Consider the following 27,091-nt stretch of genomic DNA (forward strand, 5'->3'; position numbering starts at 1 on the left):
TAGGTGACACTGATGAGGAGGCACTGCTTGACAGCACTGGTGGGAAATGATTGGCAGCACTGGTGGGAAATGATTGGCAGCACTGGTGGGAAATGATTGGCAGCACTGGTGGGCACTGATTGACAGCACTGGTGGGAAATGATTGGCAGCACTGGTGGGAAATGATTGGCAGCACTGGTGGGAAATGATTGGCAGCACTGGTGGGCACTGATTGACAGCACTGGTGGGAAATGATTGGCAGCACTGGTGGGCACTGATTGACAGCACTGGTGGGAAATGATTGGCAGCACTGGTGGGAAATGATTGCCAACACTGGTGGGAAATGATTGGCAGCACTGGTGGGCACTGATTGACAGCACTGGTGGGAAATGATTGGCAGCACTGGTGGGAAATGATTGGCAGCACTGGTGGGCACTGATTGACAGCACTGGTGGGAAATGATTGGCAGCACTGGTGGGCACTGATTGACAGCACTGGTGGGAAATGATTGGCAACACTGGTGGGAAATGATTGGCAACACTGTTGAGCACTGCTTGGCAGCACTGTTGGGAAATGATTGGCAGCACTGGTGGGCACGGATTGACAGCACTGGTGGGAAATGATTGCCAACACTGGTGGGAAATGATTGGCAGCACTGGTGGGAAATTATTGACAGAACTGGTGGGAAATGATTGGCAACACTGGTGGGAAATGATTGACAGAACTGGTGGGAAATGATTGGCAACACTGGTGGGAAATGATTGGCAGCACTGGTGGGAAATTATTGACAGAACTGGTGGGAAATGATTGACAGAACTGGTGGGAAATGATTGGCAACACTGGTGGGAAATGATTGACAGAACTGGTGGGAAATGATTGGCAACACTGGTGGGAAATGATTGGCAACACTGTTGAGCACTGCTTGGCAGCACTGGTGGGAAATGATTGGCAGCACTGGTGGGAAATGATTGGCAGCACTGGTGGGCACTGATTGACAGCACTGGTGGGAAATGATTGGCAGCACTGGTGGGAAATGATTGGCAGCACTGGTGGGCACTGATTGACAGCACTGGTGGGAAATGATTGGCAACACTGGTGGGAAATGATTGGCAACACTGTTGAGCACTGCTTGGCAGCACTGTTGGGAAATGATTGGCAGCACTGGTGGGCACGGATTGACAGCACTGGTGGGAAATGATTGCCAACACTGGTGGGAAATGATTGGCAGCACTGGTGGGAAATTATTGACAGAACTGGTGGGAAATGATTGACAGAACTGGTGGGAAATGATTGACAGAACTGGTCGGAAATGATTGGCAATACTGGTGGGCACTGATTGACAGCACTGGTGGGAAATGATTGGCAGCACTGGTGGGAAATGATTGGCAACACTGGTGGGAAATGATTGGCAGCACTGGTGGGAAATGATTGGCAGCACTGGTGGGAAATGATTGACAGCACTGGTGGGAAATGATTGACAGCACTGGTGGGAAATGATTGGCAGCACTGGTGGGAAATGATTGACAGCACTGGTGGGAAATGATTGGCAACACTGGTGGGAAATGATTGACAGAACTGGTGGGAAATGATTGGCAACACTGGTGGGCACTGATTGACAGCACTGGTGGGAAATTATTGGCAGCACTGGTGGGAAATGATTGGCAACACTGGTGGGAAATGATTGGCAACACTGGTGGGAAATGATTGGCAACACTGGTGGGAAATGATTGACAGAACTGGTGGGAAATGATTGGCAACACTGGTGGGCACTGATTGACAGCACTGGTGGGAAATGATTGGCAGCACTGATAATCAGTGCCCTGTTCATCAGTGCCAATGTCCCTTTAACACAAGCCAGTTATGGGCTCTCCTCTCCTCACACTGTCAGCATGAGGAAAGGAATGCCGATAACCGGCTTGTGTTTACACCCGTGATCAGCTGTGATCGGACAGTTGCTGATTGTCTCTTTATCCCAATCAGCTCTGTACAGAGGACGCAGCGATCACACAGTGCGAACCCACGTGCTGCAGCGGACGTGATCACAGGTGGACGTCATATGACCTCCTTCCAGAACTGGCCGGCCGCGCTGTAGCTGTCATTCTGCTATAGAGCGGGCAGCAAGTGGTTAATAAGAGGATAGTCTAAACCCTGAGTACCCTCTTTCTGAAGAGTCTTAGACCCTCACAGCTGGGGACCATGAGTCTCTTTGTGGCATCCGGTTACCCTGCGCAACGGCACAGTTATTGGCATCCAGTGCAATCTCAGGAACCCCGCACAGTGCAGGAGGGCGCTCTTCTTTTAGCGCACAGATGAGATTCTTGCTGAGGACCGGGGAATGGCCGGTATCTGAACCCTATGAGATGCGGTCTCAGTCCAAGCAGCCTCTGGCACCCAGGGCAAAGATGGCAAATTGTGCCCCCTCCGAAAAGGGGGAGGGGCTAATAGCGGCATGCAGAACACAATGAATGTAATGTTTGTGGCATGGGCAAAATAGCACCGATAGTTGTGGTACATTGCAACACGGTGAAGAGTTTGCATTGCACGCAGTTGTAGGGTGACCCCATTCCATTCCATTTTTGCCAAGACCATGAAGCAAAGCATCGGGCCATGGCAGGTGTACAGAACAGCTGCATCTCTTTGTTCATTTTGGGTTCTGAGGAGGGAGGGAGGTATGGGGGAGGGGTGCTCCGAGGAGCAGCGGGGTCTGAAGAGGAGAGAAGAAGTCTGGCAGGGGTCTGAGGAGGATAGAGGAGGAAGGGGCTAAAGAGGAGAGGGGAGCTCTGGGTGGGAGGAAGGTCTGAGGAGAGGGGAGCTCTGGGGGGGGGGCGGTTTGAGGAGAGGGGAGCTCTGGGGCTGAATTTCCCCCCTTGAACGCACAGATCATCAATTTAGAGACATGTTCTTCCCCTCTCCAGTCATGTGCCACCACACCTCTGTAGGTCAGGGGGATGCTACATATATAAAATGGATGGAGGTCTCCATTTCTTTTTGAGAACGTCTACGGGGACAAAACATGTAGGGGCAGAGTTTGAAGCAACATTACAGGCCGTCTTCGCAGCATGGGATCCAGGTATGGCTGACAGGGAAATTGCATATTACATAATCCGCTATTACTAAAGATAGAGGAGGAGGGGGGCTAAAGAGGAGAGGGGAGCTCCGGGGGGGGGGGGTTTCTGAGGAGAGGGGAGCTCTGGGGCTGAATTTCCCCCCTCAAACTCACAGATCATCTAGAATTTAGAGGCATCTTCTCCCCCTCTCCAGTCATGTGCCACCACGCCTCTGTGGGTCAGGCGGATGCTACATATATAAAATGGATGGAGGTCTTCACTTCTTTTTGAGAACGTCTACGGGGACAAAACATGTAAGGGCAGAGTTTGAAGCAACATTACAGGCTGTCTTCACAGCATGGAGTCCAGGTACGGCTGACAGGGAAATTGCATATTACATAATCCTTTATTACTAAGGATAGAGGAGGAGGGGGTGCTGAGGAGGAGGGGGGGCTAAAGAGGAGAGGGGTGCTTTGGGGGGAGGAAGGTCTGAGTAGAGGGGAGCTCTGGGGGGGTCTGAGGAGAGGGGAGCTCTGGGGCTGAATTCCCCCCCTCGAACTCACAGATCATCTAGAATTTAGAGGCATCTTCTCCCCCTCTCCAGTCATGTGCCACCACGCCTCTGTAGGTAAGGGGGAGGCTACATATATAAAATGGATGAAGGTCTCCACTTCTTTTTGAGAACGTCTACGGGGACAAAACATGTAGGGGCAGAGTTTGAAGCAACATTACAGGCCGTCTTCACAGCATGGGGCCCAGGTACGGCTGACAGAGAAATGGCATATTACATAATCCTCTATTACTAAGGATAGGGGAGGAAGGGGGCTAAAGAGGAGAGGGGAGCTCTGGGGGGGGGTCTGAGAAGAGGGAAGCTCTGGGGCTGAATTCCCCCTCCCTCGAACTCACAGATCATCTAGAATTTAGAGGCATCTTCTCCCCCTCTCCAGTCATGTGCCACCACGCCTCTGTAGGTCAGGGGGATGCTACATATATAAAATGGATGGAGGTCTCTTCTTTTTGAGAACGTCTACGGGGACAAAACATGTAGGGGCAGAGTTTGAGGCAACATTGCAGGCCGTCTTCACAGCATGGGGCCCAGGTACAATCTCATACCAAAGGAATGTGATTGTAAACTGACTCTGGACAAGCCTGACCACTTTCAGGAATGTAAGGTCATTCTGCTCCGGGGGGGTGGGTTGGATATACCTCTATATAACCCACACACAGCTTGTTAAACGTGTTTCGTCTTCAGAGCTTGCAATCATGCATGCGTCTGTGGTCACCTGCGCCATGCCATTTACTGGGGGGACCCATGGCCGAAACAGCATCTTTAGTTAAGTATTCTTATTAAAAGTAATGAAAGATACAGATAGAGAAAATATAATTAGGCGTTAGAAGACAGCGAGGTGTTGACTGAATAATTAAAAAAAAAATTACAAATAAGAAACCAGAATAATAGACCTCTAAGTCTCCATACCACAAAATGTACTCGGCCAATGAGAGGTAATGACTCCATTTTTATTTTAAAAGGCCTAGAGGGACACTTTTTAAGTGGTGGGGTTAACGCGTTTCGTCCTGAGAGACGACTTGAGAAAACAGACCTCTTGCAAGAGTTTTCACCACAAAATGTACTCAGCCAATGAGAGGTAAGGACTCCATTTTTATTTTTCTCCTGCTATCAATGGCCGACATGGTACAACACTTCATCCATGTCTTTGGTGATCTCTGATCTCCTTATCAACTGTTTCTTCCATGATGAAGATCAGCCATGGAGTATATCTGAGGTGTATATCAGGGGGTGCTTCTTCCCCACAAGTGACTTCTTCCTTGTGTGAGATCTCTGATGTGTGTTAAGATTGGACTTCACTGAAAAACATTTCCCGCACTCGGGACAGGAATATGGCTTCTCCCCCGTGTGCGATCTCCGATGTATGGAAAGATTGGACTTTTGTGAAAAACATTTCCCGCACTCAGGACAGGAATACGGCTTTTCCCCTGTGTGCAATCGCTGATGTTTGGAAAGATGGGACTTCTCTGAAAAACATTTCCTGCACTCAGGACAGGAGTATGGCTTCTCCCCCGTGTGCAATCTCTGATGTTTGGAAACAGCAGACTTCACTGAAAAACCTTTCCCGCAGTCTGGACAGGAATACGGCTTCTCCCCCGTGTGCGATCTCTGATGCTTGGAAAGATTGGACTTCTGTGAAAAACATTTCCCACATTCAGGACAGGAATATGGCTTCTCCCCTATATGCAATCTTTGATGTGAGGAAAGAGTAGACTTCTCTGAAAAACATTTCCCACACTCAGGACAGGAATAGGGTTTCTCCCCCGTGTGCAATTTCTGATGACGGGAAAGAGTGGACTTCTGTGAAAAACTTTTTCCACACTCAGTACAAGAATACGGCTTTTCTCCTGTATGCAATTTCTGATGTTGGGAAAGATTAGACTTCTGTGGAAAACATTTCCCGCACTCAGAACAAGAATGCTCCCCCATGTGAGATCTCTGATGTCTGACAACCTCTGATTTTTCTCCAAAACATTTCCCGCACTCAGTACAGGAAAAAGGCTTCTCACCTGTGTGAGATCTCTGATGTCTGTTAAGTTGGGACTTCTGTGAAAAACATTTCCCGCACTCAGTACAGGAAAAAGGCTTCTCACCTGTGTGAGATCTCTGATGTCTGTTAAGATGCGACTTCTGTGAAAAACATTTCCCGCACTCAGAACAGGAAAATGACTTCTCCCATCTGTGCCAATTCTGATTAGTGCAAAGACTGGATTGATGTGAAAAACATTTCCCACAATCAGGACAGGAATACAGCTTCTCCCGCGTGTGCAATTTCTTATGTCTGTAAAGACTGGAATAATCTGAAAAACACTTCCTGCACTCAGGGCAGGAATATGGCTTCTCCCCTGTGTGAGTTCTTTTATGCACATTAAGTTTGGATTTCAAACGGAAACATTTCCCGCACTCAGGACAGGGAAATCTCTTATGTGTTGGAAGGACGGCACCGTCCCGCACAGTCTGAGGTTCCTCGGGATAAGAGGAATACGATGGTCCGGCACCGTCCCGCACAGTCTGAGGTTCCTCGGGATAAGAGGAATACGATGGTCCGGCACCGTCCCGCACAGTCTGAGGTTCCTCGGGATAAGAGGAATACGATGGTCCGGCACCGTCCCGCACAGTCTGAGGTTCCTCAGGATAAGAGGAATACGATGGTCCGGCACCGTCCCGCACAGTCTGAGGTTCCTCAGGATAAGAGGAATACGATGGTCCGGCACCGTCCCGCACAGTCTGAGGTTCCTCGGGATAAGAGGAATACGATGGTCCGGCACCGTCCCGCACAGTCTGAGGTTCCTCGGGATAAGAGGAATACGATGGTCCGGCACCGTCCCGCACAGTCTGAGGTTCCTCGGGATAAGAGGAATACGATGGTCCGGCACCGTCCCGCACAGTCTGAGGTTCCTCGGGATAAGAGGAATACGATGGTCCGGCACCGTCCCGCACAGTCTGAGGTTCCTCGGGATAAGAGGAATACGATGGTCCGGCACCGTCCCGCACAGTCTGAGGTTCCTCGGGATAAGAGGAATACGATGGTCCGGCACCGTCCCGCACAGTCTGAGGTTCCTCGGGATAAGAGGAATACGATGGTCCATCTACACTGTGTGGTGCCGGATGGACATTTGAGGTAGTCGGGTTTTCTCCTGGACTATACTGTGTGATGTCCTCATCTTCTACTTTACAGTCTGGAGACAAAGTGAGACAATCCTCTGAGGTTTTCCTCATCTCCCGTCCATCTACTAAAATAGAGATACAAAGATTATTAGTATGTAATGTACAACAGAAAGAATATAGTGCAGGGGTCAGGAGTCATAATATTGGTGGCTTAATGTTTACATGAGACAAGTTGCAGAGGTCCCACACCGCTCCTCCCATCTCCTGAGACTGCACTCAGTGACTTGGGTCTGAGACTATACAGACATATCCCTCCACCCGGCACAGCCAGCTAATAACAGAGTAAGTAACACCGGGGGGGATTGTTCTGTCAGAGGTCTTATTAGACCCGGGTATGGGGCAGAAGACCCAAATCACATACCCCAGGTGTCTAGATCTAGTAACATCTATGGTGAAAATGAACATTTTGCTGATCCCCAGAATCTCCATAAATCCAGTCTAGATCCATAAATTGTGTCGGCAGCACAGAGAAGGAAGATTATCGGAGAGAAATCCAGGAATACAGGACGGGGAACACAGCTCAGGAAAGTGACCAGGGGATTACAGGCTGATATCACCCAGCCCCCGCCCTACTCTGGACCAATCAGTGAGCAGTATGGGTGGAGGAATGGATTTAGTGTTAATGACCCACCTGTGCTGATCTCTGTAGGAGTGTCCTCCTCTATAAATGTCCCCGTTATTCCATCCTCCTCCATAGACTGCTGATCATCCCTCACATACCTCTCTTCTTCTTCTGATTTCACCTCAAATTCTATATCCATTGGATCTCCACTCTAAACCAAGAAAATGAGAGAAAATATCATCCGTAAGATAGAAGATTTATTATTGTGACATCATATAGAAAATCCACACATCGTCTCCATGAGTCTGTGTTTTATAATTTTCCATCCCACCAACCTTGTAACAGTGGGGGATGGTGTGACCTTCCTGTGTGGAATCCCGGGAATACAGAGGACGGGGACATCTCTCTGGTGGGTTCCTGGTATTTGGTGGCTCCATCATATCCTTGTGTCCTTCTGAAAACTCCTCCATCACTCCATACTCCTCATCCTCCTCTTTATACTCTTCTTTAATATCAATATTATCATCCCCGAGGTTTCCACTCTGAATATATAATAAAACATTCATTGTAACAATCATGCTGTGTATAAATCAGAACTACCAATAATTGTCGATCATCTACCTGATGATGGTGGGGGATGTTGTGACCTTCCTGTGTGGAATCCTCCTCTTTTATTTTTTCTTTAACCTCAACTTTAGATGTGAGGGGCGGCTGATTGGCCATCATGACGTCCTTCCCGGCTCCGCTCACCTCTCCTGTCAGCAGCTCGATGATCTCTCTGGTGACTTCTAGAATCTTCTTTGTATTTCTCTATTCTATCAGGGAGGGAGGTGGAGGCAATGTGATGGTCATGTGATCTCCAGACTTCACAGGAGGAAAACTCTAGATCTGAAGACAAATAGTAAAATCAAATGACATTCCCAGAATCCTCCTCACCTCACTGGTCAGGTCTCTCTATTTAAACCCCACTTCATGCTGAGGTTTCTGATATTACTTTATATTCATACCCCTTAACATGTTCCACATTTTCTCATGTTACATCCAAAAACATAAATGTATTTTATTGGGATTTTATGTGATGGACCAACACAAATTGGCACATAATTGTAAAGTGGAAGGAAAATGATAAATGGTTTTCAAAATATTTTACAAAGAAATGTGAAAAGTGTGTGTGGGGGGGGGGGGGGATACATTTGTATGGCGCCCCCCGGAGTCAATACTTTCTAGAACCCCCTTCCTCTACAAGTCTTTTTGGGGGTGTCTCTACCAGCTTTGCACATCTAGAGAGGACATTTCTGCCCATTCTTCTTCTTTGTAAAATATCTCAAGCTCTGTCAGATTGGATGGAGAGCGTCTGTGATCAGCAATATTCAAGTCCTGCCACAGATTCTCAATGGGATTTAGGTCTGGACTGTGACTGGGCCATTCTAACACATGAATATGCTTTGATGTAAACCATTCCATTGTAGCTCTGCCTGGATGTTTCGGGTCGTTGTCCTGCTGGAAGGGGAACCTCCGCCCCGGTCTCAAGTCTTTTGCCGACTCTAACAGGTTTTCTTCTAAGATTGTCCTGTATTTGCCTCCATCCATCTTCCCATCAACTCTGACCAGCTTCCCTGTCCCTGCTGAAGAAAAGCATCCCCACCACACGATGCTGCCACCACCATGTTTTTACAGTGGGGATGGTGTGTTCAGGGGGATGGGCGGTGTTAGTTTCCCCCACACATAGCATTTTGTTTTTAGGCCATAAAATAGAATTTTGGTCTCATCTGACCAGATCACCTTCTTCCACATGTTTGCTGCCCCCTCCCCCACATGGCTTCTCACAAACTACAAACAGGACTTCTTATGACTTTTATTCGACAATGGCTTTCTTCTTGCCGCTCTTCCATAAACGCCAGATTTGTGGAGTTAAAACCTATATGCTAAACAGCGGACATCCTTAGAAAGTTACAACACAAGGTAATTCCTGAGGGGGCCCTACTAGTTGGTGAACATGTGGAGATGCTCCATACCTCAAAACCTCATGAATGGGGTCTAAGCCCCTGTACACACGGTCGGACATTCTGCCAACCAAATCCGTCGGATTTTGTCTGTTGGATTTTGGCTGTCGGATCTTGTCCGAAACTGTTGCATACACACGGTCGGACTAAGTTGTCGAAAAATCCAATCATTCAGAACGTGATGACGTAATTTCGTTACGATGGGACTAGTAGCCAATAGCTTTGATGTAGGAATTTGATCTGAGCATGCGTGGCACTTGGTCCGGCCAAAATTCTCTACACATGATCGGAGTATGTCCGATCGAACCAGTTGGTCGGAAAATATTTCCAACATGTTGGAATATTGGGTCCAACGGATATTCCGACGGAATCAGTCCGATGCATACCACACACAGTCGGATTATCCGACAACACGGTCCGATAGGACACATTCCGACGGATTCTCCGACCGTGTGTACAAGGGCTTAGAGTTGTCTCCTACTTTCTTGATAAGCATCGCCGAAAAATGGTGGGCCCAGAATGAGTTCATAGTTCAGTGATGGCGAACCTTGGCACCCCAGATGTTTTGGAACCACATTTCCCATAATGCTCAAATACACTGCAGAGTGCCTGAGCGTCATGGGAAATGTAGTTCCAAAACATCTGGGGTGCCAAGGTTTGCCATCACTGTCATAGTTGAACTACTGGAACTTGTCCTAAGCAACAACTACTTCGAAAAAAACCTTGGGAAGTACTACCAGCAAATCAGAGGAACCTCTATGGGAGCACCCTGGGAACCAGCGTATGCAAGCCTACACCTGGGACTCGGGGAGGAAGAACTTGTATACACATCTTCTCTATACCGTGCATAGGCTTCAATTTGGGAGCGTTACGTTGATGACGTTCCCACACAAAGTATCAAATAATTAAAAAAAATATATGTGGCGCCGACTCAAAAAATGTGTATACACTAAATTATTACTACTAGAAATGTGCTAAAGCTATAAAGTAACTCCTCAAGTGTAAACAATCTATGGCATAATATGCGATAACGATCATCCATTTTAAACATCTAATAAAGTGCAAGCATATGAATAAAGTGCAAACTCCGGGGCGTGTCCAAGATGGCGACCTGAGAGGTTGTGGTTGCCAGAGCTCTGCTGACCTTTTTTATCCGGCTACTACTTTCTGCATTTTGAACCCACCCGATACCTGCATCCCTGAGCTCCGGATGTCAGGCAGGACGAAACGCAAGGGGAAAAGGCATTCCTACTCAGACCAAGCCCCGGCCCTGGCCCTGCAGGCGGCGGCTCCCCTCGTGCAGGCGCGCAATATGGCGTCCCAAACTGAGATGGAGGACCGGGAGGTGGACGCCGAGATTGGATTCCGGGAGGTCATGGCGGCTATTGCCTCTTGTCAGGCGGCGCTGACTAACAAAATTGAGGCTGTGCAGCTGGATGTTGGCCTGGTCCGACAGGACCTGGACAAGCTGAGGTCGCGGGTGACGGAGACGGAGCAACGCGTGAGCAGAGTGGAGGACCTTGCCTCGGAACACGTGGAGTCCATACGCACCCTCCACACGCGAGTGCGGGCCCTGGAGTATAAGGCTGAGGACGCCGAGAACAGGAATCGACGGAATAATCTCCGCATCGTTGGCCTGCCTGAGGGAGTTGAGGGAAGGAACCCTACCGTATTTGTGGAAGAGTTGCTGCGAGGCCTTCTTCCTGAGGCGCAATTCTCGTCCTACTTTACAGTGGAGAGGGCGCATCGGGTTCCCCCCACCCCGGGTCCTCCGGGTGCGCGGCCGCGCACACTCATCTTTCGGCTCCTGCACTTTCGGGATCGTGATGAAGCACTCCGGGCGGCCCGTCGGATGGGAGATCTTAAATATCAGAATGCTACCTTAATGCTGTTCCCGGATTACTCCCTGGAGACACAGAAGCTGCGAAGGTCGTTCGATCATGTGAAGGCTGGTCTGCACGCTCGTAATATCAAGTACAGCGTTCTCTTCCCGGCCCGGCTGCGGGTGCAAGATGGAGAGGCTACCAAATTTTTTACTGACCCGCGTGAGGCTGCAGCCTGGCTGGACTCCCTCCCTCCGCGTCGGTGAGCTTCGGTGGTGGAGGTACGCGTCCGATGTCATCTCTGTCCTTGTTTACCTGTCCTTTTCTCTCCCCGGCCTCTCTTACTTACCTCATATGTGAGACTCTCCTGTCAGTCGTGAGTTCCGAGGGGATCTATTGCTCCTTGTATTCGTGACTTGCCCACTGTACATTTGCTCTAAACGAACGTTTGGGAAGCGCACGCCTGCATCGTTATCGTCCGTTGCTGGCTCGAATGGCTGATGTTCATACCTACTGCAGTTGCCGTGGGCCCCCCTTTTCGGATCGTAGCCTGTGATGGTTTACCTCCGATGGATTTGCTGGAGCCTGTTTGCACGGTCTGGACTCGGTGGCGGTGCTTCGAAGACATGGACCCATGGACGATATGCGCTGCTTTGGCGGAGAGTAACACACGAGAAGTGCTTTCTTTATTGTCCTGGACTTGAGGCCGCTTGGAGCCCGGGGATATAATGTATCTAGTGTATGCTTTGCTATTAAACTGGTTACTTTCTCCCCCGTAGGTATCCCGCTAGGGGAGGTTGTCCCGGGACTATCTGGTACAACGAAAGTTTGGAACCCCATCGGGTGGTGGGAGATTTGTTACACTTGGTCAGCATCTCTATGGCCCACTGGTGCCTTTGCACAGAACCTCACGCTATGTTTCTGTGCCCTCCATAGCAGATGCTTTGGTTATTAGTTTGGGGGATTAAGGTGCCCCCGGATTTGGGGGGGGGGTGCGGGGAGGGGGGGACTGTTTATATCTGCCGTTGCAGAGGGGGCTGTGTTTTTGCTTTTTTTTTTCTTTCTTTTTGTTGTTTTTTTTACTGTTGGAGTGTCTTTGTGGCTCAAGGGGACATGCTCATTTTTTTATATAGCTTGGTATGGATATGTTCAACATGCACTGTTCTTTGGGGGTCTGTTGGGGGGGGTTTGGGGTGGGATCCTGTGGATTGTGACACTTGCTATGCTTCCCTGGCCTGATGGGTGAGATCTCGCTTATCTCTTGGAATGTCCGAGGCCTTAACTCGGCGACTAAACGTTCCTTAGTGTTCAAATTTTTGCAGAGATTCAACCCCCACATTTGTATACTTCAAGAAACACACCTGCTTGGCTCGCGGGTACTTGGGGTCCGTAGGGCCTGGGTGGGCACTCACTACCACGGCACTTATTCCAACTACGCTAGAGGTGTCAGTGTCCTGATCCACAGGTCCCTCCCGGTCCAGGTCAAGGAGGTGCGGACGGACCCTGGGGGCCGGTTTGTGCTTCTACATTTGTCTGTATATGATAAAGATATGGTGTTGGTGGGACTCTACCTCCCCCCCCGGCAAATGGGCAGTTGTTATATGATATCATGCATTTGGCCTTGGGGTTTCACACCTCGGAGATTCTCTTGGTTGGGGATTTTAACTTGGTGCCTCAGCAGGACCTGGACAGACTGCGCTCTACCTCCCGGGCTAGTGGGGAACTATAGAGTTGGGCTGACACCTTCTCTCTCACCGATCTCTGGCGCCACTTTCATCCCAGTGACCGCGAATTCACTTGCCACTCTGCTACTCACCGGGCGATGTCTCGCATAGACCTGGCCTATGCCTCTCCTGGGGCTCTGAGATGGACCAGGTCTGTGCGACACCTGCCTAGGGGAATCTCTGACCATGCCCCACTCATGCTTACCTTATCATTGTCCCGCCCGCCTAATTCGAGGGTGTGGCGTCTGTCCGGGTTCTGGGCCACTGATGAGCGGTTGCGGGAGAGTACTGAAGAGGCTGTCAGTAATTTTTGGCAGCATAATGCTGACTTTGAGAAGGGCTCTATTGTGTGGGACTCATTTAAAGCGGTGCTCCGGGGACATTACATCTCCAATATTGCCTCACAGCGCAGGGAAGAGTCTAAATCCCTTACGGACCTGGAGGGGAGGTGTGGCAGGTGGGAGGCAGAGTATGTTCGCACGGGAGGGGAGGAGGCCTATCGGAAGTGGCAGGAGGCAGTCCGAGATGTGTCCCTACTGGCTGTTTCTCAGACTCAGGATTCGCTGCTACACTCTAAGCAGCGGATCTTTGAACATGGCAACAAGAACGGTAGGCTGTTGGCATGGCTGGCGAGGGTTCGCTCGGCTTCCACACACATTGCCAGTGTTCGAGATGCTCAGGGACGGGAGCTCACCTCCCCTGAAGACATTAATAATAGATTTTACGAATTTTTTAAAGGGGTGTATGAGTCTAGGCGGGGTTATTCAGATGCAGCACTGACGGACTATCTGGCGGACATCCCCTTTCCGGTATTGTCTGCAGAGCAGAGGACGATGCTAGACGGGGTGATCACGCTGGAGGAGATCCAATTGGCGATTGGAGGCCTTCAAGCGGGCAAGGCTCTGGGTGCTGACGGTCTACCGGCGGAGTTTTACTCCCAACATAGCGATGTGCTGGCTCCTAAATTTAAGCGCCTCCTTGACGGGCTTGGAGATGAGGACTCCCTCCCGGACTCTATGAGGGATGCTATCATTGTCCTCATTCCAAAACCGGGCAAGGACCCTCGGGATTGTGGGGCTTACCGTCCAATTTCTCTTTTAAATGTGGATGCCAAGTTATTAGCGAAGATTCTGGCCACTAGATTGAACTCGGTGATTTCGACCCTGATCCACGCCGATCAAATGGGTTTTATGCCTGGAAAAGGCACCGATATCAACATTAGGTGTTTGTTCCTTAACCTCTCTATAGTTCATGAGACACCGGGGCCCCGTGCAATTGCCTCTCTCGATGCCGAGAAGGCATTTGACTCGGTGGAGTGGGGTTTCCTCTGGGAGGTGCTCGGTTGCTTCGGGTTCGGCCCTGTATTTACGAGATGGATCAGATTGCTTTACAGGGCTCCCAGGGCCAGGGTGCGCACTAACGCTTGGCTATCGGAGCCCCTCTCCCTGCAGATGGGGTACCCGGCAGGGGTGCCCTCTATCGCCGGGGTTGTTTGCCCTGGCCCTGGAACCCCTGGCAATCCTTATTAGAGAGTCGTCGGTTATTAGGGGTTTTCGGAAGGGGGGCCTGGAAGAACGGATTTCCCTGTACGCCGACGACGCCCTTCTTTATTTAAATGATACGGGTCCGTCGCTATCAGAGGCTCTCGAGATTTTTAACAAATTTGGTTCCTTTTCGGGAATTTGTATAAATTGGTCCAAATCAATCTTGTTCCCTGTGGATGACCGGATGTCCACGCCGGCCGGTGGTATCCCTTTGCAGAGGGCTACCGAATTCAAATATCTCGGGGTGACGGTGACTAGGGATCCTGCCCGGTACTATGCTCTAAATGTCCTCCCTCTTCTCCACACACTGCGGGAGAGGTGCCAATCCTGGTCCGGACTCCCATTGAATCTCATAGGGCGCATAAATATTTTGAAAATGGTACTCCTCCCTAAATTTAATTATATTTTTCGTAATTGTCCCAGCTGGATTCCGGGGTTTTTTTTCAGGGAGGCGGATAAGCTCATTGGGTCTTTTCTATGGAACGGATCGTCCCCCAGGCTGGCTAGATCTGTTCTACAGTCTCCAACGAGTGTGGGCGGCCTCTCTCTCCCCAACTTAAGGGCTTACTACTGGGCGGCTATACTGGTCACGGTTTCGTGGTGGTTTGTGGCGTCGAGATCGAACGGGGCTGTAAGACTGGAGGCGGCTGTTGTGGGCTCGCTTACGGACCTGCAGGGGCTGGTTTACAGGGGGGTGGCGGTAAACACAACGCTCCCCGGCCCGACGAGGACGACGCTCAGGGTTTGGTGAGTAGCGGGGAGGAGGTTTGCGAGACCGGACTGCTGGTCTCCGGCCCAGCCACTGTGGGATAACCCAACCCTGCCGCACTTTAGGTCAATCCCGGATCCGCAGGTTTGGGCGCGATTTGGAATCTCTACGCTGGGCGATATCCTGTCGTCGGGAGGGTTGCCTCCGTTTGCTCGGCTGGCAGAATCGCACGCTCTGCCTGGTTGGATGTATTTCAGATACCTCCAGCTGCGGCATGCGGTTAGAGCTCAGTTCTCTGTGTCCCCAACCCTGCAGTCCACTCCCCTGGAGGAATTATTCACAGGGGAGGGCCCAAAAAAACCTCTCTCGGATCTGTACCGGGTGGTCTTCCCGGCTGAACCGGCGAGGTTGAATTTGCTTTGGTCCAAATGGCAAGCTGATATCCCTGCTCTGGAGAAGGAAGACTGGGAGGAATGCCTGGAGAGGGGCACTAAACTGCCCATATCAGCAAGTGATAAACTCATCCAGACGAAATTTCTCCATCGGGTGTACCTCACTCCTGTACGTTTGTCAAGAATATATCCCACTAGAGACCCCTATTGCCCCAGGTGTCGAACTGAGGTTGGAACGTTCCTGCATATGTTCTGGGAGTGTCGGCGGCTGGAGGACTTCTGGTTAGGCGTTTTTGATCACTTGAATATCCGGCTGGGGTTAGGGGTCCCTCGGACTCCTGAACTAGCCTTATTGGGAATTCATCCGGATGAACTCACACCATATTACTCTAAACTATTGACCTCCTATCTCCTCTTCTATGCGAAGAAGGCGATTTTGTGCAAGTGGCTCTCGGAGCGCCCCCCAAGTGTAGCCCGATGGGAACGTGCAGTTGATGCTGCCCTCCCATTATACAAACTAACGTACCATAATCGGGGTTGTCCGTGGAAGTTTGACAAGATCTGGCTCCCGTGGACCTCCGGGGCAGCCACATGAGGATGGAGTTGGGATCTTGGATTGCCTGCCCTTCAGTTTCCCGGGGTTTGCTTCCCCCCCCCTTTCCCCCTCCTCCCCTTTGGTGGGTCCCCCCCCCTTTCCCCCCCCCCCCTGTGTTCCCCCTATGTTGCTTCTTCCCTCCTCCGCCCCTACCCCTTTTTCCTTCCAATGATGACTACTGGGTTGTTCTCAGCTTATATGTTTGGGTATATCTTCTGTATTATGTCTATTGCCGGATGATCTGCTCTGGGCCTCATTGTAGGGGTATTCGAATATCCTTCTTCTATTGTATGACACGCTGAACTACCATGCTAATCTGTAACTGCTTGTCGGTACGATTGAGTTGTTCCTATGCCTTATGTTGTTTTGTATTCTGTTATGATATTTTTGAAATAAAGCACTCCTGTTTTCAAAAAAAAAAAAAAAGTGCAAACTCCAAAAGTGCTGTTACTGCAATAAAATCCAAAAAAAGCAAGTGAAAACTCCAAAGCGACCGTTCATATAGGAGGAAGGAAGTGCATGTGCAAAGCGACCGAAACGAAATCCACTTCATCCAATTGTTATCACCATCCGCGGTGCGCCAATCCTTTGCCCCAGCCTCTCACCTCATACAAAGACCCCCCTGCGGGTCAAATCAAGCCTTGGTATGGGTAAAACAGTGGTTCCTCATCAATCGATCGACTCCCACAGATACCCTCAGCAATACTGGTACCAGGGGTATATTCCAGGCTCATCAGGTGTAATAAGTCATGCAACAAAGAGAAGGGGCTCCATAGTGTAAGAGTTCAATTCCATTTATTAAAAAAAAAAAAAGTAGTAACTTAGTTTAAAAATCGTATGAACAGCTTCCGTAGAGTACTTCCGGTCTCAGCTGCGACCGGAAGTGACGACACCTGGCTCCCACCCCGACGCGTTGCGTCACCGAACGCGTGACTTCGTCAAAGGGTGACCCTTTGACGAAGTCACGTGTTTAGTGACGCAACGCCTGACTTATTACATCCGATGAGCAAAAAAGCTGTTTGTCTTTGTAATTTTCTGTGTCCAATAAACTGATTCAATTTTGATACTGCATAAACGTCTGAGGTCAGTTTATATCTGCTCCTGTGGGATATTTCCCCATTAATCAGATTTGTGGAGAGCACGACTAATAGTTGTCCTGTGGACAGATTCTCCCCCCTGAGCTGTGGATCTCTGCAGCTCCTCCAGAGTTACCATGGACCTCTTGGCTCTTCTCTGATGAATGCTCTCCTTGCCCGGCCTGGTCAGTTTAGGTTGGACGGCCATGTCTTGGTAGGTTTGCAGTTGTGCCATACTCTTTCCATTTTCCAGAGCTGCGTGAGATGTTCAAAGCTTGGGAGATTGTTTTCCATAACCCAACCCTGCTTTATACTTCTCCACAACTTTATCCCTGACCTGTTTGGTGTGTTCCTTGGCCTTCATGATGTTCTTTGTTCACTAAGGTTCTCTAACAAACCTCTGAGGGCTTCACAGAACAGCTGTATTTATACTGAGATGAAATGACCCACAGGTGGGCTCTATTTACTAATTAGGTGACTTCTGAAGGCGATTGGTTCCACTAGATTTTAGTAAGTGGTATCAGAGTAAAGGGGGCTGAATACAAATGCCCCCCCCCCCCACACTTTTCATATATTTATTTGTAAAACATTTGAAAAACCATTTATCATTTTCATTATCATTTCTACCTGTGATAGTAGGAACCGCTCCTCCTTCAGGTTGGGTGGCCTATAGCATACCCCCACTATTAATTTCCCACTTACTTCTTCTATTTGAAGTTCTACCCCTACTGATTCCACCTCCCCCCTCGTCCCATCCATAATATCGCTCCTCTCTACCACCCTTTCATCGCGTTTGACATATAGACACACCCCTCCCCCTCTTCTACGTCCTTCCGATACAAGGAACACCCCCTGTATATTGGCCAGCCAATCGCGTGCGCCGTCAAACCAAGTTTCTGCTATTCCCGCAAAGTCCAAGTCCTCCTCGTGTGATGGAACCTCCAGTTCCTCCATTTTCTTAGCTAGACTCCTAGCATTCGTGTATACTTCTCTCGGTGTTGTATGAGTGCAAATTATTTTCTCCCTATGTTTCCTCTGGTTTCGTTTTGGAATTGTCCATTCCCCCACCCCAGGATTAGAAGTCACGGCTGTGTTATCACTGGTGACTCCACTATCACCCTCTGTCCTTTGCTCGCTGCTGGCTATTGCTTCCTCTGACCCCCCCCCCCCCCAACACCTAGTTTAAAAGCCCCTCCAGCTTTGTGGCCATCTTACGTCCCAATAGAGCTGTACCATCCCCATTAAGGTGAAGCCCGTCCTTACTCAAGAGCCGGTAACCAACTGAGAAGTCAGCCCGGTCCTCCAGGAACCAAATCCCTCATTCCTGCACCAGATCCTCAACCACGTCTTCAGTTCCCTAAGCTCCTGCTGCCTCTCTGGTGTGGCTCGAGGTACAGGTAGTATGTCAGAGAAAACCACCTTGGAGGTCCTTTTCCTCAATCTATTTCCCAAGCCCCTCAAATCACTTTTTAGGGCTCTCCACCTTCCTCTCACTTTGTCATTGGTACCAACATGTACCATGTCCGCTGGGTCCTCCCCAGCCCCGCCCAGTAATCTTTCCACCCGATCCATGATGTGCCGAACCCGACAACATACCGTTCGGTAACCTTCTTTCTGACAGTGTCAGGTCACCTTGAGGCGAGGTGACAGATGCACACCATAGGGATCAGGAGTGCACCGCAAGGTTGTGGACCCTATGGCTGACTGCTGCAGACGGGGGACAGATCCCACTAGGGTTAGAGCGTAAGTGATTCCCTGGGGCACGGAGTCTAAGAGCCAGCAGGTGTTCACCAGCGCCTCTAGTGGTGAGGATGGACTTGGCTGAAACTGGCTCCAGGTCGCGACCCCCAGGGTCCCCCAGCTCACACCCACAGTAGGCAACAGGAGGATAGGGATAGTGAGGGAAAAAGCCAAGGTCGGGGCCACAAGCAGACAGGAATAGTCAGGGACACGCCAAAAGGTCAGGATCACAGGCAAACAGGGATAGTCAAGGACACGCCAAAGTCGGTAACGGAACAACAGAAAAGCACACGGCAGGTAACAGGAAGCTAACACACAGAGGTTGATCAGCAGGGTTGGCTTGCAGTGCACAGGTTAATATAGAGCTCCCTGATAGGAGCTAGGGTGGAGTCATGCCAGAGGATGGATTACAAAAGCAGACAGGTGAGGGTCGGCTGGTCTCTAGATGAACACATGGGAACAGGTAAGCAGACAAACTATTGCATAACCATGACAGACAGATTGTCCTCTCTGCCCTCCTAGTAATTGAGTCTCCCACTACCAGCACTTGTCTGGCCTTACCTGTATCACCGCTCTCCTCCGTACTGGAGCTGTCACTTCCCAGGCAGCTAGGGAAGGAGCGCCTGCTCCAGCACTGCCCACCCTGAGCTTATATCCCCATCATCATGCAACTTGGCATATTTGTTGGGGTGTACCAACTCAGGACTGGCCTCTCTAACACTCTTTCCTCTACCCCTCCTCCTGTCACCCAGCTACTTACCTCTGGTTCCTGTGCTTCCGTCTCTCCAACCTCCTCTAGGCTGGCCCCCGCCAGCATCTGCTGGGTAATGCCCAAACTCCTCTCCAGGTTGCTAATGCTTCTCAGTGTTGTTACCTGACTCTTCAGAACCAAGATCTGGGCTTCCAGAGAAACAATTTGCTCACATGTCGCACAGCAGGATGTGCCCTCGATTGGCTCATCAAGGAACGCATACGAGTGGCATCACCAGTCCTGATGGACATTTTACCCTCTATTCTAGTGGGGATAGTAAACAACCTTGGCAAACCGATGACACCAGTCTGAAAAAACATAGCCGCACTCTTGAGCGCCTGTAGTGTACGGCTAAGTCTTATGCCGCGTACACGTGATCGGAATTCCGGCCAGAAAAAGACTGATGAGAGCTTTTCATCGGAAAATGCAACGGTGTGTACGCTCCATTGGAATTTAGCTGTCCGAATTTCCGCCAGCCAAAAATTGATAGCACGTTCTCAATTTTCCAGATGGAAAAACTCTCTATTGGAAATTCTGATCGTGTGTAATGCAATTCCGACACGCCAAAAAATCACGCATGCTCAGATTCAACTACGAGACGGAAGTTATTGGCTACTGGCTACTGAACTTCCCTTTTCTAGTCACATGGTACGTGTTGTACGTCACCGCGTTGTAAATGATCGGAATTTGATGTGACCGTGTGTAGGCAAGACAGCTTGAGCCGAATTCCGTCGGAATTCCGTTGGGAAAACCATCAGAGCTTTTTCCGACGAGAATTCCGATCGTGTGTTACGCGGCATTAGAAAGACTTCAACCAACGTAAATCTGCCTTCCAAAAATACAAGTCCTGTCTCAGCACTGCCAAGCAGACCTATTTTATTGCTCTCATTACCAACTTATCGTCCTGTCCCCATCAGCTCTTCTCTACCTTCAACTCTCTACTTCGTCCTCCACCGCCTCCACCTACTGACTCACTCACTGCCCGGGAGATCACCAATCACTTCAAAAATAAGATTGATACAATTCGTGATGAGATCTCTGCTGTACAAAGTATGTGTCTGGGTTTCAATGAAGAGTTATTCCTTTGGTCTTACCTCAACATCTTGACTGTGTACGATTCTTGGGGCAATGGGCTGGTATTAGCTACCGGTCTGTTGGAAGGGTTTGGGGGGGCAGGAGGCACTGTTTTGCAGAGGCACCCATTCAGGGTGTCAGGCAGTCCGGTCTACAACCAACTGAGCAGCCATCTCGCTGAGAATAACCTTCTAGATCTCCTTCAGTCTGCATTTCACTTTCAACGATCCACAGAAACTGCTCTCCTAAAACTCACAATTGGTCTACTAATGGCCAAAACCAATGGACACTATTCTGTATTCCTACTCCTGGACCTCTATGCTGCCTTTGAAACAGTGGACCACCCCATCCTTCTCCTTAAAAAAAACTCCACTCCTTTGGTCTCTGTGACTGTACTCTTCATTGGTTCTCATCACATCTATCTCATTGAACCTTCAGCGTCACTTACAATTCTACTTCCTCCTCTCCTCTTCCTTTCTCCGTCGGGGTCCCCCAAGGTTCTGTTCTTGGACCTCTCCTATTCTCCTCTACACCTCCTCCCTGGGTCAGCTGATAGCCTCCATGGCTTCCAATACCATTTCTACGCTGATTACACCCAAATCTATCTCTCTACCCCTCAACTCACTCCATCAGTCTCCTCACCGCATCACTAATTTACTGACAGACATATCAGTCTGGATGTCACACCACTTCCTTCAACTCAATCTATCCAAAGCTGAGCTCATAATATTTCCTCCCCCATGTGCCCCTTCCTCTGACTTATCGGTCAAGATCGATGGCACAACCATCAACCCATCCCCTCATGCCAGTGTATTAGGTGTAATCCTGGACTCTGAACTCTCCTTTTGGCCCCCCGTCCAAAGCATGCTGCCTCAAGCCCTCAACCTTCGCAACATCTCCAAAATACGCCCCTTCCTAACCGATGACACCACAAAGCTGCTAACCCACTCCCTGGTCACTCTCTTCAGAGAAGCCTTCATACCCCCAACTAACAACTGGACTTCTATTTCCTCCATCAGCCCATCCCCCACTGTTATTGTCTTTTGTATCTATTGACCCTCCCTTTTAGATTGTAAGCTCTAAGGATCAGGGCCCTTTAATTCCTCCTGTATTCTAACTGTACCGTCTGCCCTCACGTTGTGCAAACTGCTGGCACAATATAAATCCTGTATAATAATTATTATATTATATTATTATACACAATTTATATAGCGCCAACAGTTTACTCAGCGCTTTACAATGTATGGGGGGGGGGATAACACAATTACAGTTCAATACAAAAGGTACAGGAGGACCCGGCTCGTAGAGCTTACATTCTAAAGGGAAGGGGTGGTGGTACAAAAGGTAATAGCTGCAGAGAATGATTTGATGGGGGTGGCTCTGCGACAGTTGTTAGGTGAGTGTGGGATAGGTTTCCCTGAATAAGTGAGTTTTCAGGGATCTTCTAAAACTGGACAGGTTAGGGGCTGATCGGATATACCGGGGGAAGGGAGTTCTCAAGGATGGGAGAGGCTCTGGAGAAGTCTTGAAGGTAGACAGGGTAGAGGCTGATCGGACATACTGGGGGCAGGGAGTTCCAGAGGATGAGAGAGGCTCTGGAGAAGTCCTTGACGTGGACAGGGTAGGGGCTGATCGTATATATATCGGGGCAGGGAGTTTCAGAGGATGGGAGAGGTTCTGGATAAGTCTTGAAGGTGAGCATGGGAGGAGGAAACAAGGGCGCTAGAGAGCAGGAGGTCCTCGGAGGAGCGGAGGGGATGATTTGGGTGATATCTGCAGATGAAGTTGGTGATGTAGATGGGGGGGATGTTGTGGCTTGCTTTGTATGTTATGATTAGCATTTTGAATTTTATACGGTGGGGGAGGGGAAACCAGTGAAGGGATTGGCAGAGAGGGGCGGCAGTCACGGATCGATTAGTGAGGTGTATTAGTCTAGTAGCAGAATTCATAATAGACTGAAGGGGGGAGGAGCCTGTGTAAGGGTCGGCCATTAAGGAGAGAGTTGCAGTAGTCCAGACGGCAAATAATCGCGGAGTGAACGAGTTGCTTTGTGGTGTCGTTAGTCAGGAAGGTGGAATTCTGGAGATGTTGCGGAGGTGAAGGCGGCATGATTTAGCCAGTGATTGGATGTGGGGGCTGAAGGAGAGGTCAGAGTCAAGGATTACACCCAGGACCCCGGCATGTGTGGAGGGACCAATGGTTGTGCTGTTGATATTAATGGTAAAGTCATGGGGGGAGGGGCAGAAAGGAGGAAATATTAAAAGCTCAGTTTTAGAAAGATTGAGTTTGAGGAAGTGGTGTGACCTCCATATCGATATGTAGGGATGCACTGATACCAATACCGGTATCGGCGCCGATACTAGCCATTTTGGAGAGTATCGGTACCGGAAGTGATGTCACTTGGAAGCGGACCGCCTGCTCCTCCCCTCCAGGTAGTTCCTTCCCCTCCTCCTCCTCCCCTCCGCACAGTTCCTTCCCCGCCTCCTCCTCCCCTCCGCACAGTTCCTTCCCCGCCTCCTCCTCCCCTCCCCACAGTTCCTTCCCCTCCTCCTCCTCCGCACAGTTCCTTCCCTGCCTCCTCTTCCCCTCCGGACAGTTCCTTCCCCACCTCATCCTCCCCTCCGGACAGTTCTTTCCCCACCTCCTCCTCCCCTCCGCACAGTTGTTTCCCCGCCTCCTCCTCCCCTCCGCACAGTTCCTTAACCGCCTCCTCCTCCCCTCCGCACAGTTCCTTCCCCGCCTCCTCCTCCCCTCCGCACATTTCCTTCCCCGCCTCCTCCTCCCCTCCGCACAGTTCCTTCCCCGCCTCCTCCTCCCCTCCGCACAGTTCATTTCCCGCCTCCTCCTCCCCAGTTTGTTCCCCGCCTCCTCCTCCCCTCCGGACAGTGCCTTCCCCGCCTCCTCCTCCCCTCCGGACATTGCCTTCCTCGCCTCCTCCTCCCCTCCGCACTGTTCTTTCCCGCCTCCTCCTCCCCTCTGGACATTGCCTTGCCCGCCTCCTCCTCCTCCCCTCCAGACAGCTCCTTCTCGCCACCTCTTCCCCTCCAGGCAGTGCCTTCCCCGCCTCCTCCTCCCCTCCGCACAGTTCGTTCCCCGCCTCCTCCTCCCCTCCGGACAGTGCCTTCCCCGCCTCCTCCTCCCCTCCGGACATTGCCTTCCCCACCTCCTCCTCCCCTCCGCACAGTTGCTTCCTTGCCTCCTCCTCCCCTCCGGACAGTGACTTCCCCGCCTCTTCCTCCCCTCTGGACAGTTCCTTCCCTGCCTCCTACTCCCCTCAGGACAGTGCCTTCCCTGCCTCCCCCTCCCCTCCGGACATTGCCTTCCCCACCTCCTCCTCCCCTTCGCACAGTTCCTTCCTCCCCTCCGGACAGTGCCTTCCCCGCCTCCTCCTCCCCTCCGGACAGTTCCTTCCCCGCCTCCTCCTCCCCTCTGGACAGTGCCTTCCCCTCCTCCTCCTCCCCTCCGCACAGTTCCTTCCTTGCCTCCTCTCCGGACAGTGCCTTCCCCGCCTCCTCCTCCCCTCCGGACAGTTCCTTCCCCGCCTCCTCCTCCCCTCTGGACAGTTCCTTCCCCGCCTCCTCCTCCCCTCTGGACAGTTCCTTCCCCGCCTCCTCCTCCCCTCCGGACAGTGCCTTCTCCACCTCCTCCTCTCATTGGCATCGCTAGGTGCAGGCCCGCCCATCCTAACAGCCCACAAGCATTGTTTCCTTGCTGCACGATACCTGCAGTACCAGGCTGTCTCCTATACCATGCCTTCAGTCCCTGACTGTCTCCTGTACCATGCCTGCAGTCTCTGACTGTCGCCTATACCATGCCTGCAGTCACTTCTGCCTGTTGTCTCCTCCTTCCCTCTACCAGCTGTCACCTCTGCCCCCATGTATCCCAATAACCCTCCTATCCCCATTCCCCCCCCCCCCCCAGCAATCACAGCCTTTTCCATCTAAACTCTCCCACTACAGACAATGCCTATTTCACCCCACCCCCAACTACCTTGCCCTCTCCTACCCCTCCCCTCCCACCCTGCCATCACCCGGCTCCCAAACAACAACCCCCGCCACCTCCCAAACCACCCCTCTTCGTAGGCGATAGGTATCGGTGAGTACATGATGTCAAGTATCGGTACTCGTACTCGGTGTCAAAAAAGTGGCATCGGTGCATCCCTACCGATATGTCATTCAGTAAGTTTGAGATCCGTGAGGATTATCGAGGGGGTGAGTTGAGGAGTGGAGAGGTAGATCTGGGTGTCATCAGCGTAGAGGTGGTGTTGGAAGCCATGGGAGGTTATCAGCTGCCCAGGGAAGAGGTATAGAGTGAAAATAGGAGGGACCCCCCCAAGGATGGAAACTTGGGGTACACCAACAGAGAGAGGAAGGGGGGAGGAGATGGAGTTGTAAGTGACACTGAAAGTGCGCTGAGATAGGTAGGAGGAGAACCAGGATAAAGCAGAATCACAGAGGCCAAGGGAGTGGAGTTTGCTGAGGAGGAGCAGGTGGTCAACTGTGTCGAAGGAAGCAGAGAGGTCTTAGCCCACGTACACACGGTCGGAGATTTTGGCAACCAAATCCGTCGGATTTTGCCCGTCATATTTAGTCCAACGGATTGTGTCCGAAACTGTTGCATACACACGGTCGGGCCAAGTTGGCGAAAAATCCGATCTTTAAGAACGTGATGACGTAATTTCGTTACGACGGGACTACATTCAGGCTTGTAGCCAATAGCTTTGATGTAGGAATTTGATCTGAGCATGCGTGGCACTTGGTCCGATGAAAATGCTCTACACATGATCGGATTAGGTCCGTCCGGCCCAGTTGGTCGGGAAATATTTCCAACATGTTGGAAAATTGGGTCGGACGGAGATTCGGACGGAATCAGTCCGATGCATACCACACACAGTCGGATTATCTGACGACACGGTCCGATAAGACTCATTCCGACAGATTCTCCGACCGTGTGTACAAGGGCTAAGAGTACGAGGATGGAGTAGTGCCCATTGGTTTCAGCAGTTAGTAGGTCATTGGTGAGTTTTAGTAGGGCAGTTTCAGTGGAATGTTGTGGTCGGAAGCCAAACTGTAGGGGGTCGATAATGTTACACCCATGTATTAATAATAATATATATGTGTGTGTGTATCATCATCTGGTGGAGATAAAAGATGTCACATGACGGGGGGTTTACTGGGTGTAAATATAAAATAAGATCTTATTACCTCCTCTGCTGCCACTTTCAGCGACGTCACCTCTACCTCGTATCACAAGGAGCTTCCTTTGTCTCTAGCTGACATCACTTCCTGTCTTCCATAGAGACTTCCTGTCTGGGTGGAAGTGAGATCACCATCTTGTGGAGATCAGAGGAACTGCAGCCCCTGAGAAACGTCTCGTAGTGTGAACACGACTTTGTTCTGTGTGTGTATATACTGTGTATATACTGTATATCCTTATAGATGTGTAGTGCTCCCCCCGCAGGAGCCACTGATGATATCTGGTTGTTTTTCATACAGTACAGAGGCCCCCCAAACACCCAAGCAACTGTCCATTCACTCCGGCACCAATAAACAGTCTCAGGATTTGTCTTTTGTAATGAATTGCTTGTAGAACTCGGGGTTCGGGATACTCGAAAAACTGCTAGCAACATTAACCCCTTACCTACAGGGCAATTTCACCCCCTTCCTGCCCAGGACAATTTTCAGCTTTCAGCGCTGTCACACTTTGAATGACAATTGCGCGGTCATGTAATTGCGCGGTCATATGACATTTTTTTATTTTTTTTTTCACACAAATCACTGATGAGCTCTGATTGGCAGCACTGGTGGGTACTTATTTGCAGCACTAGTGGGCACTGATTGGCAGCGCTGGCGGGCACTGTTAAGACTGCACTGATAATTAGTGCTATGTGTATCAGTGCCCATGTCCAATTAATGCAAGCCAGTTATCGTCTCCCCTCTCCTCTCTGCACGCTGTCAGCATTAAGAAAGGAACGCAGATAACCGGCTTGTGTTTACATTGTAATCAGCTGTGATTGATCACATGGTAAAGAGCCGCTGATTGGCTCTTTAACCATAATTTATATTAATTCCCTCCTACTTTGCATTAACCCTGAGTGCATTAAGCACGGCCTCATCCCCCATGTGACGTCCATCTCCATAGTTGCCAACTGTCCCGAATTTCGCGGGACATTCCCGCGCTTAGGACATTTGTCCCAAATTAATTTTGTCCCGGGAAATGTCCCGCGAAATTCGGTTTGTCCCGGGAAATTGAATTTCCCGTTTTTTTGCCGCCGGTCGCTAGAGGTTTTTAAGAAGACCAGAAGTTGGTCTACACCTGTGGCGCCACACCTGTGTT

General features: G+C 50.4%; 4 protein-coding genes across 4 annotated transcripts in view; 1 reads left to right on the plus strand and 3 right to left on the minus strand.

Annotated features, from left to right (window-relative positions):
- The window catches only part of LOC143955908 (uncharacterized), an 865,587-nt gene that overhangs the window by 414,327 nt on the left and 424,169 nt on the right, over positions 1-27,091 (plus strand). The gene's annotated exons all lie outside the window — the stretch shown is intronic.
- LOC143955575 (uncharacterized) overlaps positions 1-27,091 on the minus strand; it is a 150,014-nt gene that overhangs the window by 18,098 nt on the left and 104,825 nt on the right. The window lies entirely within an intron of this gene.
- The window catches only part of LOC143955354 (uncharacterized), a 60,742-nt gene continuing 38,317 nt past the window's right edge, over positions 4,667-27,091 (minus strand). The window contains 2 exon segments of the mRNA XM_077465419.1: positions 4,667-6,444; positions 19,691-19,808. Coding sequence (XP_077321545.1) covers positions 4,789-6,444; positions 19,691-19,808 — 1,774 coding nt within the window. The 3' untranslated portion in view covers positions 4,667-4,788.
- Positions 6,846-26,039, minus strand: LOC143955952 (uncharacterized). Its single transcript, XM_077466078.1, has 4 exons — positions 25,960-26,039; positions 7,946-8,212; positions 7,660-7,866; positions 6,846-7,535 (listed from the first exon to the last, which is right to left on the minus strand). The coding sequence occupies exons 2-4, from the start codon at positions 8,048-8,050 to the stop codon at positions 7,332-7,334; spliced, it is 516 nt and encodes a 171-aa protein (XP_077322204.1). The 5' UTR covers positions 8,051-8,212; positions 25,960-26,039; the 3' UTR covers positions 6,846-7,331.

Source organism: Lithobates pipiens, unplaced genomic scaffold, assembly GCF_037356315.1.
Source record: "Lithobates pipiens isolate NorthernLeopardFrog02 unplaced genomic scaffold, aLitPip1_a1.2 Scaffold_35, whole genome shotgun sequence".
Lineage (NCBI taxonomy): Eukaryota > Metazoa > Chordata > Amphibia > Anura > Ranidae > Lithobates > Lithobates pipiens.

Bases quoted from the DNA above. Each gene is read 5' to 3' on its own strand.
- LOC143955952 (XM_077466078.1), bottom strand. From the start codon at position 8,050: ATGATGGCCAATCAGCCGCCCCTCACATCTAAAGTTGAGGTTAAAGAA. The intron at 7,867-7,945 runs GTAGATGATCGA...TTATATATTCAG, and splicing joins ACATCCCCCACCATCATCAG to AGTGGAAACCTCGGGGATGA. The intron at 7,536-7,659 runs GTTGGTGGGATG...TTCTTGGTTTAG, and splicing joins CCATCCCCCACTGTTACAAG to AGTGGAGATCCAATGGATAT.